Below are 17521 nucleotides of genomic sequence, written 5' to 3' on the forward strand. Positions count from 1 at the left end.
TGCTGCCTCTATTGCATGTTCGTCTGACTTATATTACTTATATGACTTTTAAACATTTTCTTGAAGAAAGCATGGTGGTGCAGTGGTTAATGTTGTTGCTTCCCAGTCAGAAGGTTCCAGGTTCAACTCTTGCCCTTGACGTGGCTTTTCATCTAGGATGTTAATATCATCCTTTCCCTGGAGAGTCTCGAACCTGGAACCTTCTGAATGGGAGGCAACAACACCAACCACTGCACCGTAGAGCTCTCTTCTTTAACATGTTTAAAAGTTATATAAGTCATATAAGTCAGAACAAGAATGCAAGCGAGTCATCAAAAATGTTGAAGTTCTCAGCCAGCGTTGTCTTCTCACAATCAGGAGCTTCTGGGTTCGATAGAGGGTCTGGAACTTAGTGTGGAGGATTGCATGTTCTTGCTTGAATGTGATGTTTTACATTATGGACAACATGCTTAAGTTAGTCATCCATGTTATGGAAAACAAACTTTACTTTCTGGTCATTAGTCTTGCAGGAATAAAGATTTCAAATTGAAAGTCGAAGACTGGAATTGAACCCAGGACCTTTCAACTGAGAGACAACAACTCTGACAGCTGCACCACCGTGTTAGCTTCCATAACTTGAACGGAAGTCATACTTATAGCATGTCGTCAGAAATTTGAAGGAAATATCATAATATGAAAAGATAATATTACTTTTTTATCATATTTTAGACTACATGCTATAGTATGACTTTTTGGTCATATTTTAAACGACATGTTATAGTGTGACTTTTTTATCATATTTTAAACGACATGCTATAGTAAGACTTTTTTATCATATTTTAGACGACATGCTATAGTATGACTTTTTTATCATATTTTAGACGACATGCTATAAGACTTTTTTATCATATTTTAAACGACATGCTATAGTATGACTTTTTTATCATATTTTAGAAGACATGTTATAGTATGACTTTTTGACTTTTTGATCATATTTTAGACGACATGCTATAGTATGACTTTTTGACTTTTTGATCATATTTTAGACGACATGTTATAGTATGACTTTTTTATCATATTTTAAACGACATGCTATAGTATGACTTTTTTATCATATTTTAGACGACATGCTATAGTATGACTTTTTTGTCATATTTTAGACGACATGTTATAGTATGACTTTTTTATCATATTTTAAACGACATGCTATAGTATGACTTTTTTATCATATTTTAAACGACATGCTATAGTATGACTTTTTTATCATATTTTAGACGACATGCTATAGTATGACTTTTTTATCATATTTTAAACGACATGCTATAGTATGACTTTTTTGTCATATTTTAGACGACATGCTATAGTATGACTTTTTGACTTTTTGATCATATTTTAGACGACATGCTATAGTATGACTTTTTTATCATATTTTAAACGACATGCTATAGTATTACTTTTTGATCATATTTTAGAAGACGTTATAGTATGACTTTTTTATCATATTTTAGACGACATGCTATAGTATGAATTTTTGATCATATTTTAGAAGACATGCTATAGTATGACTTTTTGACTTTTTGATTATATTTTAGACGACATGTTATATTATGACTTTTTGATTATATTTTAGACGACATGTTATAGTATGACTTTTTGATCATATTTTAGAAGACATGCTATAGTATGACTTTTTGATTATATTTTAGACGACATGTTATAGTATGACTTTTTGACTTTTTGATCATATTTTAGACGACATGTTATAGTATGACTTTTTTATCATATTTTAGAAGACATGCTATAGTATGACTTTTTGACTTTTTGATTATATTTTAGACGACATGTTATATTATGACTTTTTGATTATATTTTAGACGACATGTTATAGTATGACTTTTTGATCATATTTTAGAAGACATGCTATAGCATGACTTTTTGATTATATTTTAGACGACATGTTATAGTATGACTTTTTGACTTTTTGATCATATTTTAGACGACATGTTATAGTATGACTTTTTTATCATATTTTAGACGACATGCTATAGTATGACTTTTTGATCATATTTTAGAAGACATGCTATAGTATGACTTTTTGATCATATTTTGGACGACATGTTATAGTATGAATTTTTGGTCATATTTTAGAAGACATGCTATAGTATGACTTTTTATCATATTTTAGAAGACATGCTATAGTATGACTTTTTGATCATATTTTAGAAGACATGCTATAGTATGACTTTTTGATCATATTTTGGACGACATGCTATAGTATGACTTTTTGATCATATTTTAGACGACATGCTATAGTATGACTTTTTGATCATATTTTAGAAGACATGCTATAGTATGACTTTTTATCATATTTTAGAAGACATGCTATAGTATGACTTTTTATCATATTTTAGACGACATGCTATAGTATGACTTTTTGGTCATATTTTAGACGACATGCTATAGTATGACTTTTTGGTCATATTTTAGACGACATGCTATAGTATGACTTTTTATCATATTTTAGACGACATGCTATAGTATGACTTTTTATCATATTTTAGACGACATGCTATAGTATGACTTTTTGATCATATTTTAGAAGACATGCTATAGTATGACTTTTTATCATATTTTAGAAGACATGCTATAGTATGACTTTTTGATCATATTTTAGAAGACATGCTATAGTATGACTTTTTATCATATTTTAGAAGACATGCTATAGTATGACTTTTTGGTCATATTTTAGACGACATGCTATAGTATGACTTTTTATCATATTTTAGAAGACATGCTATAGTATGACTTTTTGATCATATTTTAGAAGACATGCTATAGTATGACTTTTTATCATATTTTAGACGACATGCTATAGTATGACTTTTTATCATATTTTAGACGACATGCTATAGTATGACTTTTTATCATATTTTAGACGACATGCTATAGTATGACTTTTTATCATATTTTAGACGACATGCTATAGTATGACTTTTTATCATATTTTAGAAGACATGCTATAGTATGACTTTTTATCATATTTTAGACGACATGTTATAGTATGACTTTTTATCATATTTTAGACGACATGCTATAGTATGACTTTTTATCATATTTTAGACGACATGCTATAGTATGACTTTTTATCATATTTTAGACGACATGCTATAGTATGACTTTTTATCATATTTTAGAAGACATGCTATAGTATGACTTTTTGATCATATTTTAGACGACATGTTATAGTATGACTTTTTGATCATATTTTAGAAGACATGTTATAGTATGACTTTTTATCATATTTTGGACGACATGTTATCGTATGACTTTTTGGTCATATTTTGGAAGACATGTTATAGTATGACTTTTTGATCATATTTCAGAAGACATGTTATAGTATGACTTTTTGGTCATATTTCGGAAGACATGTTATAGTATGACTTTTTGATCATATTTCAGAAGACATGTTATAGTATGACTTTTTGATCATATTTCAGAAGACATGTTATAGTATGACTTTTTATCATATTTTAGACGACATGCTATAGTATGACTTTTTATCATATTTTAGACGACATGCTATAGTATGACTTTTTATCATATTTTAGACGACATGCTATAGTATGACTTTTTATCATATTTTAGAAGACATGTTATAGTATGACTTTTTATCATATTTTAGAAGACATGCTATAGTATGACTTTTTGATCATATTTTAGACGACATGTTATAGTATGACTTTTTGGTCATATTTTGGAAGACATGTTATAGTATGACTTTTTGATCATATTTCAGAAGACATGTTATAGTATGACTTTTTGGTCATATTTTAAACGACATGCTATAGTGTGACTTTTTGATCATATTTTGGACGACATGTTATAGTATGACTTTTTGATCATATTTCAGAAGACATGTTATAGTATGACTTTTTGATCATATTTTGGACGACATGTTATCGTATGACTTTTTGGTCATATTTTAAACGACATGTTATAGTGTGACTTTTTGGTCATATTTTAAACGACATGCTATAGTATGACTTTTTTATCATATTTTAGACGACAAGCTATAGTATGACTTTTTGATCATATTTTAAACGACATGCTATAGTGTGACTTTTTGATCATATTTTAAACGACATGCTATAGTATGACTTTTTGGTCATATTTTGGAAGACATGTTATAGTATGACTTTTTGATCATATTTCAGAAGACATGCTATAGTATGACTTTTTGATCATATTTTGGACGACATGTTATAGTATGACTTTTTGATCATATTTTGGACGACATGTTATCGTATGACTTTTTGGTCATATTTTAAACGACATGTTATAGTATGACTTTTTGACTTTTTGATCATATTTTAGACGACATGTTATAGTATGACTTTTTTATAATATTTTAGACGACATGTTATAGTATGACTTTTTTGTCATATTTTAGACGACATGCTATAGTATGACTTTTTGACTTTTTGATCATATTTTAGACGACATGTTATAGTATGACTTTTTTATCATATTTTAAACGACATGCTATAGTATGACTTTTTTATCATATTTTAAACGACATGCTATAGTATGACTTTTTTATAATATTTTAGAAGACATGTTATAGTATGACTTTTTGACTTTTTGATCATATTTTAGACGACATGTTATAGTATGACTTTTTTATCATATTTTAGACGACATGTTATAGTATGACTTTTTTGTCATATTTTAGACGACATGCTATAGTATGACTTTTTGACTTTTTGATCATATTTTAGACGACATGTTATAGTATGACTTTTTGATCATATTTTGGAAGACATGTTCTAGTATGACTTTTTGATCATATTTTAGACAACATGTTATAGTATGACTTTTTTATCATATTTTAGACGACATGCTATAGTATGACTTTTTGATCATATTTTAGAAGACATGCTATAGTATGACTTTTTGACTTTTTGATTATATTTTAGACGACATGTTATATTATGACTTTTTGATTATATTTTAGACGACATGTTATAGTATGACTTTTTGATCATATTTTGGACGACATGTTATAGTATGAATTTTTGGTCATATTTTAGACGACATGCTATAGTATGACTTTTTGATCATATTTTAGACGACATGTTATAGTATGAATTTTTGGTCATATTTTAGACGACATGCTATAGTATGACTTTTTGATCATATTTTAGACGACATGTTATAGTATGACTTTTTGATCATATTTTAGACGACATGTTATAGTATGACTTTTTTATCATATTTTAGACGACATGCTATAGTATGACTTTTTGATCATATTTTAGACGACATGTTATAGTATGACTTTTTGATCATATTTTAGAAGACATGCTATAGTATGACTTTTTGACTTTTTGATTATATTTTAGAAGACATGCTATAGTATGACTTTTTGACTTTTTGATCATATTTTAGAAGACATGTTATAGTATGACTTTTTGATCATATTTTAGACGACATGTTATAGTATGACTTTTTGATCATATTTTAGAAGACATGCTATAGTATGACTTTTTGACTTTTTGATCATATTTTAGAAGACATGTTATAGTATGACTTTTTGATCATATTTTAGACGACATGTTATAGTATGACTTTTTTATCATATTTTAGACGACATGCTATAGTATGACTTTTTGATCATATTTTAGACGACATGTTATAGTATGACTTTTTGATCATATTTTAGAAGACATGCTATAGTATGACTTTTTGACTTTTTGATTATATTTTAGACGACGTTATATTATGACTTTTTGATTATATTTTAGACGACATGTTGTATTATGACTTTTTGATTATATTTTAGAAGACATGCTATAGTATGACTTTTTGGTCATATTTTAGACGACATGTTATAGTATGACTTTTTGGTCATATTTTAGACGACATGCTATAGTATGACTTTTTGATCATATTTTAGAAGACATGCTATAGTATGACTTTTTGACTTTTTGATTATATTTTAGACGACATGTTATAGTATGACTTTTTGATTATATTTTAGACGACATGTTATAGTATGACTTTTTGACTTTTTGATCATATTTTAGAAGACATGCTATAGTATGACTTTTTGATTATATTTTAGACGACATGTTATAGTATGACTTTTTGACTTTTTGATCATATTTTAGACGACATGCTATAGTATGACTTTTTGACTTTTTGATCATATTTTAGAACACATTCTATAGTATGACTTTTTGATCATATTTTGGACGACATGTTATAGTATGACTTTTTGGTCATATTTTGGAAGACATGTTATAGTATGACTTTTTGATCATATTTCAGAAGACATGCTATAGTATGACTTTTTGATCATATTTTAGACGACATGCTATAGTATGACTTTTTGATCATATTTTGGACGACATGTTATAGTATGACTTTTTGGTCATATTTTGGAAGACATGTTATAGTATGACTTTTTGATCATATTTCAGAAGACATGCTATAGTATGACTTTTTGATCATATTTTGGACGACATGTTATCGTATGACTTTTTGATCATATTTTAAACGACATGTTATAGTATGACTTTTTGGTCATATTTTGGAAGACATGTTATAGTATGACTTTTTGATCATATTTCAGAAGACATGCTATAGTATGACTTTTTGATCATATTTTGGACGACATGTTATCGTATGACTTTTTGATCATATTTTAAACGACATGTTATAGTGTGACTTTTTGATCATATTTTAGACGACATGTTATCGTATGACTTTTTGGTCATATTTTAAACGACATGTTATAGTGTGACTTTTTGGTCATATTTTAGACGACATGTTATAGTATGACTTTTTATCATATTTTAGACGACATGTTATAGTATGACTTTTTATCATATTTTAGACGACATGCTATAGTATGACTTTTTATCATATTTTAGACGACATGCTATAGTATGACTTTTTATCATATTTTAGACGACATGCTATAGTATGACTTTTTGGTCATATTTTAGACAACATGCCTATGACAACAATGCAGTTGTCAGCGTTGTTGTCTCAGTCTAAAGGTTCGTAGTTTGATCCCCGCCTGGGACTTTCTACGTGGAATTTGCATTTTCATGCATAAGTAATATGTAAAGTAAAATATGTCTTCCAAAATATGGACGACATATTTCACACAAAAACACTGTTGTGTCGCCTGACATAATTTGAACGGAAGTCATACTTTATAGCATGTGTTCTGAAATATGACAAAAAAAAAGTCATATTATAGTAAATTTGTTAGACTTTTTCAATATTAAATATTACGTAGAAGACATTGAAAACGGGAGAAATTATAGAGAAACCCATTTATATCAGTGCGTCGGGAATCTAAAGTGTAAAAGTAATAAAGGAAGAATAAACATTTGTGGTTCAGATGGCCGACCTCACCTGAACCTTCTGCAGGAGGTTTGTTGGGAACCTGCAGCCTCTCGTTTCAGCCCTCCGGGGCCTCCGAACACTAAGCGGCTCCCTGCTGTGAGATGACATCCGTAAACTGGCGTCACCACGGTAACGAAATGAAAGGAAAGCTGTGGATGTGACAACGGAAGTGAGGGTGAAGAGTTTTAGTGGAGGGATCCAGATATGTTCTCTAGAGCTGAAACTATTTACTGATTATCAGAAACTTAACAGGCAACTATTCTGATAAATGGAAATCTTTTTTAAAAGACGAGATGCCCAAAAAAAGAAAATCAATTGTTCCTTTTTTTACCATAAACACTGCTTTCCACAATTATTCTACTGTTAGTAATCCAGACATCTTTGCTTTAGGATAAAAAACAAACAAACTGAATTCGTGTTAATTATTTTTTAACACGATTATTTAAGGAAATAATAAATAAAAGTTACAGTAAGTCAAAATATGTTTTAAATTTGCTGTGAAAAAAATAAAACAAATCTGTTATTAATCAGTTTGATAAATTTAATGTAAACAGAGAATAACATTATTATTTGCTTTGCTTATTTGATTTTTTTTAATTCTGTCTTTTAAACAAACGGGAGAAAAATAAGTTATGTTTAACAAAATGAAGTATTTGTCGTAGTTACAGACAAATATGTAAAAGTAACTTCCCCAGCAAAAAGATGTGACGATTCTCAGGAAGCTTCTAAATGTGTTTTTGTTTGTTTGTTTTTTTTCCAAGTAGATTTATAGGTGTTTATTCTGGACGGACATCAGATGGGATGTCGTTGCCACAAAACGGAAGTCAGTCTCTTTACCTGCTCTTGACTCTCTGGCGCCCCCCCGTGGAGGCTTTTCTTCCTCTTCCTGCTAAATCGTGTTATTTTCCTGACGGTTAAAATGTTAAAATTACAGATCGACAAAATAAGCGACAAACCATCTGGGTAATTTAATGATAATGTTTATTTTAGCTTACAGAAAATCACATGAAAAAAATTCACTCAGTTTCTTAAAGGGGATTTTTGGTCAGAAAAGAATAGGACATGTGCAAGATGCAATTCTGAAATTAAATTAATCTATAATATTAAAAAAAAATAAAAAAAATAAAAACCTATTAGCTGTAGCTCTAGTACACAAATCAATTTTTTTTAAATCTCAATTTTGGTTGTGCAAGAAAAAAACAAATCATGAAAATACAAAAAAAAAATCAAGAACACCCGTTTTCACCAAACATAAATCTATCATATAATTAATTTGAACATTTAACCAATAAAAATAAGAACTTTTAGAGACACATTGAATATTAGAAACAAGCTCTTCAGTTGATCCACTTACACGAAAGAAAAGCAGAACAAACCACAAACTGTCGACTCAACGGAAACGTCCGCTGTGACAGGTGCAAAAATACATGTCGAATTAAAGTGCGGATGTGTGTGTGTGTGTGTGTGTGTGTGTGTGTGTGTGTGTGTGTGTGTGTGTGTGTGTGTGTGTGTGTGTGTGTGTGTGTGTGTGTGTGTGTGTGTGTTAGATGCTGAGGTTTGTGTGTTTTGGAGGTTTAGACTGAAGAGGAAAAGTCTCACTTCTCTCCGAAGGTGCGACAAGAAGCTCGTTGTTTTATCGCAGGTGTAAAAACGATCTGACGGGTTTTTTTTGTTGTTGTTGTTGTTTTTTTAAAAGCGTTAACGACGTTTTGACGCTGCGACTGAACTTTAACTTCAACCAGAGAAACGGAGCCGAGTGTCGGCAGCGGGGTCCAAAAACGTACAAGTCTAAAAGAAATCACGAATAAAGTATTGGAGTTTGAACTAAAACTACTTTTATGTAAATCTACGAACTTTAGCTTGAACGCTGATGAAGTGACATCGTAGGAAAACTCGGAGTCACGTTTTGATGAATCTGAGTCCAATATTATATATGAAATCTCTTTTAGCTCCGTTTTTGGTCTCCACCACCTGCTGATGGAAAATTAGCTTCTAAATTCTCCCTTTTTGTTGAGAGCTAAGAGCTAAAACTCATTTTAAAGCTCCATGAAGCCCAAAAAAACCTGCAGGATCAGCAGATAAATCTCAATAGTCATCACTATCGGAAAAAAATATTCAACGTGATAAAAAATATCAGTTTTATCTTCTTTATCCTTAAAGTGTGAAAACTGCGTTTCCTCCTCTGACCGTGTTGCGTTGATGTTTCCGTCCACAGTTTGGAGGAACCTACCGAGGACCAAATGACGGGAATGTGTCTCACCTAAAAACGTCCTTCTAAAAGTTCACCTGGACAACGCAGCGTCCCGTCCTCTGTCTCCGACGTCCACTTCCTCCTCGGACGCCAACTTCCTGTACAGCGGCAACAGCTGGTCGGGCCGCGGCGCCTCCGACTCCGGCGTGCCGGGGACGTCGAAGTCCGACGACGTCTGAGACTCCGACGGCTCCGATTGGACGATCGCGCCGCCGTCGCTCCGGGACGTCCCGTAGGTCGTGGCGTCGCCTCGGTCCCGCCCACCTCGGTCCCGCCCGCCTCGGTCCCGCCCGCCTCGGTCCCGCCCGCCCCGCTCCGGCTGGAGGATCAAGGTGTCGTGGAGACACGAGTCGGCGTTCTGCGAGGAGGAGTCGGACGGCGAGGCGGACAGCGTCAGGCCGAAGCCTTCGCTCGTGTCGGGGGTTTCGTCTTCGTCGCTGAACAACTCGGGCGTCTGCGAGCCCGTCATCCTGGAGGAGGAGGCGGCGGCTGAGCAGCAGGACTGCGATTGGCTGTTCTGGCTGTCAGTCAGGTTCTCTGCGGTGAAGAAATCCTCCCATTTTGGAGTCTCGGAAGAGCCCATCAGAGCCTCTTTGCTTTCTTCCGGCAGATTTGTGTCCCGCTTTCCCCCCTCCTCCTCCTCCTCCTCCTCCTCCTCCTTCTCATCTTCCTCATCTTCCTCATCTTCCTCCTCCCCGTTGGACTCGGTGCAGTCGACGTAGCCGTGGGCAACAGGCGTCGTGTCGGCGACCGTCGGAGGTAAAGACTCCTCCGCAGACGCAGGGGGCGCTGTTGTCTCAGGAACTTCCTCTGAAATTAGAATAAATAAAATGATAGTTTAGTATTTAAATCCTTTTAAAAAGTAACAAGACAACACTGTAAAAAATATGATAAAAGTATGATAAGGAGAAATAACTTAATTGAGTAATTAATGTATTTTTAGATTATTATTATTATTACTGATGCTTTTGTGTGTAAAGCACCATTTACTATAACAGCCTGATGTGCAGCTCGTTGTTTCATTATGGTTTTGTTTTTGTTTATATAAGTCTTGAGATGTAAAATAATAACCTGTCAAACAACAAACAAAGAAGTGAATGTAAGTTTTTCTAGAAGATTTAAGAACATCTCTGGTTAGTTCGGACTTAAACTCAAAGCTGTGACGTTCATTAAAAGCTGCTCACCGTTTGTGACTTCCCGGTTCAGTCCGATCTTCTTCCGGACCGGCACCGGGTCGAGACCGTCGAACAGCTCGTCGTCGGTTTCTGAATCTGGAACAAAGAAACGTAGAAAAATGAAACAAAAACCAAATAATCTGTAACGACAAAGTTAAAACGGTGAACGAGACGTCAAACTAGAGGCTCCAAAAAAATAAAGACGTAATATGAAAAGAAATGAGAAAAATCAACAATTATTTTGGCTCAAATGAGATATTATGAGATAAAAATGTGCAGAATGACGAATATGTAGCAATAATAAATATGATACACATATATATATTTATTTATTTTTTATATAATTTGGTACCGGTTCTGATTAATACTGATGACTCAGCAAAACTCTTGTGACCTGAACGACGAGTAAACACACGAGAACAGATGGTGAACGAGCAATTCCACCTGTCATTATATATGTGTGTGTGTGTGTGTGTGTGTGTGTGTGTGTGTGTGTGTGTGTGTGTGTGTGTGTGTGTGTGTGTGTGTGTGTTACCGGATGCGGGTCGCTGCACTCTGCTGCGTTTGAGGACTCCCAGAGGTTTGTAAATGAACTCGGCCCGATCGGACCGACTCCTGCACATCGGCTTCAACCTGAAAACACACACACACACACACACACACACACACACACACACACACACACACACACAATTGTTCTGGTCAATAACCATTTTATTTAAGTTGTAGTTTTTCTCTGATTAAATGTTAGTTTTTGAACTTTTTGTGCACTGAATTGTTTTTTTTTTACTTACTGAATTTTGTCAGTTCCTCATTTTAAAGAAACAAAACCAAAACTCCTCTAATACATTCAGTTACTTCAACATATTTAGACATTAATAATTGACATTATTAATAAACAGTGGAAGTCGACTCACATCTGCGTGACGTCGGTCAGCGAGCGGCCGAGCGGGACGACGCTCGGGAAGATGTTGACCGGCTGTATATACGACAGGAAGTCTTTGATCTGGACGTCATGAACATTAAACAGTTTAATTCATGTGTGAATAAAACAAATAAATTAATTAAACTGACTTGGCTAATATTTGTTTTTAATCAGATGTTACTTTTCAAAGTAAAATTTTGTAAAAAGGAATAAACAATTAAAACGGTATAATCACATATTTTAGCAACTAAAGATAATTAGATATAAATATGGTAATAAATATTTACATAATGACAATCAAAAAAAATATGTAATTTAGCTTCATGTTATCTATAACGGTTTTAATAATATCTTAATTATTTATTATAGAATTATTAACTCATTTCAGCTTCTGTAATTTGAGAATTTATTGTTTTTTAGCAAATTTCTTTGGACTGTTTGTTGAATAAGCATTTTAACATTTTATTTTACATTTTAAAAACAAAACGATCTCATTGAGACGAAAAGTCTTAATTCTAAACTTAAAGAGCTAAAAAGCTGCGGTCACCTCGGAGTAGGACGAGTGGAAGCTGAAACACGCTCGGTACGAACTTCCTCCGGTTCTGGATGAACAAAGAAAACAACACAAATTTATCGATAAACAAAACAAACGACGTGCGATTTATTATCAACTCGTTTCTGCTCTCACTTTATTATGACGTTGGTTTTCTTGGTCCGTTCTCCGAACCACATGGTTGACGGTTTGATGCTGATGATGCGAAGAGGAGTCCCGTCGGCCGCGGTGCAACCACACGGCAGCCGGTTGCCATGGAGATACTCGTCGTCCTACACACACACACACACACACACACACACACACACACACACACACACATACACACACACACACACACACACACAGATCAGATAATGGTTGTCTTTTGTTGTGAATCAACTTTTAGCCTCGTTGGAGGAGATTAGCTTAGCTTAGCATAAAGACTGGAAACGGAGGGAAACAGCTAGCCCGGCTAGCTTTAAAGCTCATTGATAAATAAGTGTTTTTCTTTAAAAAAAAAAAAAACAACAACAACAACTATGAAATCTATTAATTCTGTCGTCTTGGTATCGAGCGCTTTGATTGTTTGTTAGCGATTTCCCCCTTGTGTTCCAGTCTTTATGCTAAGCTAAGCTAACCAGCTGCTGTATTTCTGAAATGGGAAACCTTCGGGTGTCGACAGGCGTGAATCTGCGTCCTGCGGTCGGTCGTCACGTAGCTCAGGATCTCCGGCATCTTCTTGAACATCGCCAGACTTTTGACGTGGATCTGGAAACCAAACAAGACGGCAGAAAAACAATATTTGTTAAATTGACATCATTAAAAGAAGCTGAATGAACTCTTGTTCATATTTGACTCGATGTTCACACACGGTCGCTGGATTACTGCGATACTGAAGAAAACCTAAAAACAGGATAATTCTCAAGCAGGTTCTGAACTGTCTTTTCCATCACAGATGTTCAACTGACGTATTTCTACAAAAAGTCACTTAAAAACAACCGAAGCTTCTGAAATGATGATTTTTCTGCACGTTTCTTATACTTAAAAAAAAAAAAAAGTATTTTTTATTTTTTCTTATTGGATGCTTTTCTTTTTTTCTTTCCCCTGACTGTGTTTCTATGCTGCTGTGACAACTACATTTTCCCACTGTGGGATTAATAAAGTCTTATTTTATTTCATCTTATCTTCGTTAGCAGCTACAGGAAATAGCACATGAGGCGTGTGTGTGTGTGTGTGTGTGTGTGTGTGTGTGTGTGTGTGTGTGTGTGTGTGACCTGTGTGTTGAACTCCTCTCCCAGGTTGGTGAACAGGTACTCGTATCCGAACGCAGCTTTGCAGTTGAGCCAGACGACGTGATAAGAACTCTGAGAGATCCAGTTTCCGACGAGCTCCGAGATGCCGTTCAAACACACCTCCTGCAACACACACACACACACACACACACACACACACACACACACACACACACTTTTCTATAATGACTTTAAATCTTTTCCTCATTCTACCTTAAAACCTCCCTGAAAAGAATATTTAACTGTAACACTATTGTTGTTGTTGTTGTTGTTTTTTTTGCCGAAATGTACCCAATAAACTGACGACTGAGTGTCAAGTTACCTGGAAATATTTCCCTTTTAATTTAATTAAATTCTTAATTAAATTCCTGATATTCCAGGAATCAATCAAAATCCTACTAAAGTAATGAAACACTGACCCGCGTTGGTATCTGGTAGAAACGCGGGTCGTAGAAGGTGGAGTCCAGATAAACGCTGCGGATGTCTTTCACCCTGTGAAACAGGAAGACGGTAAACAAACAAACAAACAAACAAACAAACATAATGCTGAATAATGCTTTAAAACATCATCATCATCATCAACAGTCACTTCGTAGGAGAAAGTAAATGAGAGGATGTGTTTCAAAATAACAAATCGAATACTGTAGTGAGTGCTTAGCTATAAAGGTCAAAGGTCAGCAGGTTTATTTTTAACTGTTATTGTTGTTGATGTTGTTGATGATGATGATGATGATGACGGCCGACCGACCGACCTGCTGCCGGAGTGCAGATGTTCTATTCTGGAAGCGTCTCCGACAGCCAATCTGAAGTCTCCCGTGTACAACACGTTTCCCTGGCAACCCTCAAACAGGAACCTAAACACACAAACAAATGACATCATCATTACTTTAAACGCACTTTTCTTCAACAAACGACGAGTTAAAAGAAACCGTTAAAAACACAAAACATGCAGATTTTGTGTGGATTTTTTTCTTTTTTTTTTTTTCCTGTCTGCTGCTTTGTGGTTAAAAATACAAATATTTGTAAAAAAAAAAAAAAAAAAAAAAAAAAAAAAGTGAAAAAACAGGAAGTGTTTTAAGAGCGATTGGACTCACATGACGGAGCCGGGACAGTGACCAGCAGGAAGCAGCGTCACCACGATCTCTTCTTTCTGTCACGCAAACAAACACGTACACGAGAACGTTTCCGTTAATTAACTTAAAGATCGTTAAAAAGGACTTAAAGAAACTTTTAGAGAAGCAGAAGGTGTGAAACAACCTCTCCGCATGCTTCGTCCACGAGGGAGATCTGAGTCGGACTCTCCAGCTCCAGAGGAACCTGAACAAAAAGAAGGTTTAGACTCCAGTTTAACTACCGGCGACACATGAAGGGTAAACAAACAAACAAATAAGTAAATAAATAAATGTGTGAGTATTTGAGAGACTCACGATGTATTCCTCCCAGAAGGCGTACTTTGGGTTGTTGAGCAGAAGCTCTTTGGTGACGAAGGAGCAGAAGAGTCTGACGGTGCGACTAAAAAAAACACAACAGGATGTAAATACTGTTTCATTAGAACTGTTTACATAAAAAAAAACAAATCAGAGACACGTCTGATAAGAATTTAATAGTTTTAGTAACAGCAGAAAAAAAATAATAATCGTATCTTACTATAGTTTAGCTTTAACTAGTTCCTGTTGAAGCTCTCTTGCTGCACTTAAACTACCGAGCCTTTAAAATGCATGTTGCTTATTTTATATTTTAAATCTGTTTAATTTTATGAATTTGCATCAGTTCTCATGCATCTCATTTCTTTCCTATATTTTTAAATGTTCCTTTATCTGTTTTATGTGAAAAAGCTGCAATTCTTGTATGAAAGGTGAAATACAAATATAGTTTATTATTATTAGTATTACGAGTATTTCTTTTCCTTCTCTTTTTGTTTCTGCTCAGTGATGTCCCGTATATGTTCAGCATGCTTTGTGATGATAAAACGTGCTGTAAGTGTTCATAATGTAAACTGGATCTCCTTTTAATGTGTTGCAGTTGAAACGGATCCAAACTGTTTACCTGAAGTGCAGTTTTCTCTTCAGCAGAGGTCCTTTCAGTCCTTTCATGTGATCTGTTGAGAGTAAAAAAACAAAAATAAAAAACAACCTGTGAACTTTAAGGTTAATAAAAAATAAAATAAAGGAAATATGACGGATTCCGTCGGTGTTTCCCGGTGATGCTAGCCGGCATCCAGGCTCACCTTTGTGGCAGTGGGAGAGGAAAAATGCCCGGGCATGGAGGTTCTCCCGGTCGAACCGGTCCAGAGACACGGTGGGGTACTCCTTCATCCGACCCAAGAACGAGCTCATCTTTTATGCCGAACCTTGTGGTGATATCTCCTGAAACGAACCATCCGGTTTTAGTTTTTAACGGAGACGACACGCCGGTGTTTGTTTTTGTTTGTCCCGCCCAGCGGATGGAGCTGCTGCTTCTTCTTCGTTTGTTTTTTTTACGGCAGGTTCTATGCTTTCGGCGGGAACTACCGCCCCCTAGCTGTCAGCAGAAACTCAGAACTTCTTCGTTTTATCTTCTGTAGCTTTCACATTCAGCATGATAAAATAACAAATTAGATGCTTCAATTCTTCAAATTCTAGTATGATAATACCTTAATTTGAGATATTTTTGTCGTCATCTGCTTAAAGCTTCCATTTCCTTGTCCTCCAATGCAGAAGAAAAAAAAAAAGTTCACCTGGCAACCAGGCAACAAGAGAAGCTACATAAAAGGTGTTTTGAAGCAACTAAATTAAAAAAGTTTTCCACGTAAATAACACTTAATTAAATGAATGTAGAGAATATATTTTTGAAATCGTAATTTTAGAGAATTTGGGGGATTTATTTTCTATTTTCTTTCCTTTAATGTGTCAATCTATTAATATTATGGATTTTATCTGTGGTTAAAACCATCTTTTTATTTGTATACCTATTTTAAAGCAAAGTATTACATTTAAGAGAAGGCAAGTCACAAAAACTAGTGATATAAGCTTCAGGTTTTGTTGTATTTGTTGACAGATTCATGCCTTTAGTAATATTGCAGGGTTTTGTTCTGACATCATTGCAAGTTTTTTTTTTTTTTTTTTTTTCTGTTTTGATTTTAATGAGATTTCACAGGCAATTGACTCATGCTGTGTTTTAAAAAATGAGACTGAGGTTCTCCTCGGCTTGGATTAATCTCAGGACCCGTCACACTCTCCTCATGTGATGATAACATGAGTGGTGAGATTATGTATGGATCCCACTGTGTCTCAGAGCTGAGGCATTTGTTTTCCCAGATCAGGAACATATCACTTCATTTAACTGCCTCTGAATGACAGATTAGTGCTTATTAACTTGTAATGAGACTCTTTTTTTGTTTTGTTTATCTTTGTGCTGCTTATGTAACTGCAATAAAGACAGCCCTGCTACAGTCAAGTAAGTGATTCAATTAATTTGCATAAGGACTGTAATAATCTAATGTAATAATCATAAATTTCATTTTATTGTTAGAAAACAGTGACTGGTTTAAGTCTAATAATTTAGTTGTTTTTTTTTAAATGTCACTACAACTATCTCTAAGTCTCCCCTCTCTGTTTTAATATATGTCATATATCTCTTTTATTTGTAGAAAAACCGTTATTAGAAACTAAAGCGCTGATAAGGTTACAGTTTGAAATGTCCCACATCACACCAAAGTCCATTCAAAATATGGGCGATTTAATGTTTCTCTCATTGATTGTGCTGCTCTCATCGCAGAAAAATTAAGGAACCGCAAAGAGTAAAGTACATATCATGTGCTAATTATAATAAACTGTTAAAGTGTTAAATGTTTTGCACGAAGTTTCGTGGTGCTCAACAATATTTCAACTCGGCTTTAAACAGCTTGTAATCCTGCCTCTTAAGATCCGCTGTTAAATGCCCCGAGTTTTGAATGGAGTTTGGCGA

General features: G+C 34.3%; 2 protein-coding genes across 3 annotated transcripts in view; one reads left to right on the forward strand and one right to left on the reverse strand.

The window, feature by feature from the left end:
• Nucleotides 1-9699, forward strand: part of LOC138213368 (overexpressed in colon carcinoma 1 protein-like) — an 89212-nt gene extending 79513 nt beyond the window's left edge. Inside the window, exon 6 of the mRNA XM_069174432.1 lies at nucleotides 9614-9699. The gene's annotated coding sequence lies outside the window, so the exon portion shown is untranslated. The remainder of the gene's footprint in view (nucleotides 1-9613) is intronic.
• On the reverse strand, nucleotides 9681-15996 carry dclre1c (DNA cross-link repair 1C, PSO2 homolog (S. cerevisiae)). 2 transcript variants are annotated; one of them, XM_069174362.1, is made up of 15 exons: nucleotides 15804-15996; nucleotides 15623-15674; nucleotides 15004-15088; nucleotides 14834-14893; nucleotides 14671-14726; nucleotides 14329-14430; nucleotides 13996-14068; nucleotides 13559-13699; nucleotides 12951-13052; nucleotides 12438-12574; nucleotides 12297-12351; nucleotides 11742-11830; nucleotides 11360-11457; nucleotides 10834-10920; nucleotides 9681-10459 (listed from the first exon to the last, which is right to left on the reverse strand). In XM_069174362.1, the coding sequence occupies exons 1-15, from the start codon at nucleotides 15910-15912 to the stop codon at nucleotides 9681-9683; spliced, it is 2025 nt and encodes a 674-aa protein (XP_069030463.1). In that variant the 5' UTR covers nucleotides 15913-15996. The 2 variants fall into 2 exon arrangements, with proteins under 2 accessions (XP_069030463.1, XP_069030454.1); XM_069174353.1 differs by having other exon boundaries at nucleotides 15623-15996.
• Between the last annotated feature and the right edge of the window lie 1525 nt (nucleotides 15997-17521).

This window comes from Embiotoca jacksoni, unplaced genomic scaffold (assembly GCF_022577435.1).
Source record: "Embiotoca jacksoni isolate LCO1_2020_lvr unplaced genomic scaffold, fEmbJac1.0.p SCAF_102, whole genome shotgun sequence".
Taxonomy (NCBI): Eukaryota; Metazoa; Chordata; class Actinopteri; family Embiotocidae; genus Embiotoca; species Embiotoca jacksoni.

What these genes read in the sequence shown, in the direction of transcription:
- dclre1c (XM_069174353.1), bottom strand. Translation starts at nt 15,912, where the DNA reads ATGAGCTCGTTCTTGGGTCGGATGAAGGAGTACCCCACCGTGTCTCTG. An exon ending in AAGAGAAAACTGCACTTCAG is followed by an intron (nt 15,089 to 15,622) that starts GTAAACAGTTTG and finishes TGTTTTTTTTAG; the next exon opens with TCGCACCGTCAGACTCTTCT. An exon ending in TCTACCAGATACCAACGCGG is followed by an intron (nt 13,700 to 13,995) that starts GTCAGTGTTTCA and finishes TGTGTGTTGCAG; the next exon opens with GAGGTGTGTTTGAACGGCAT.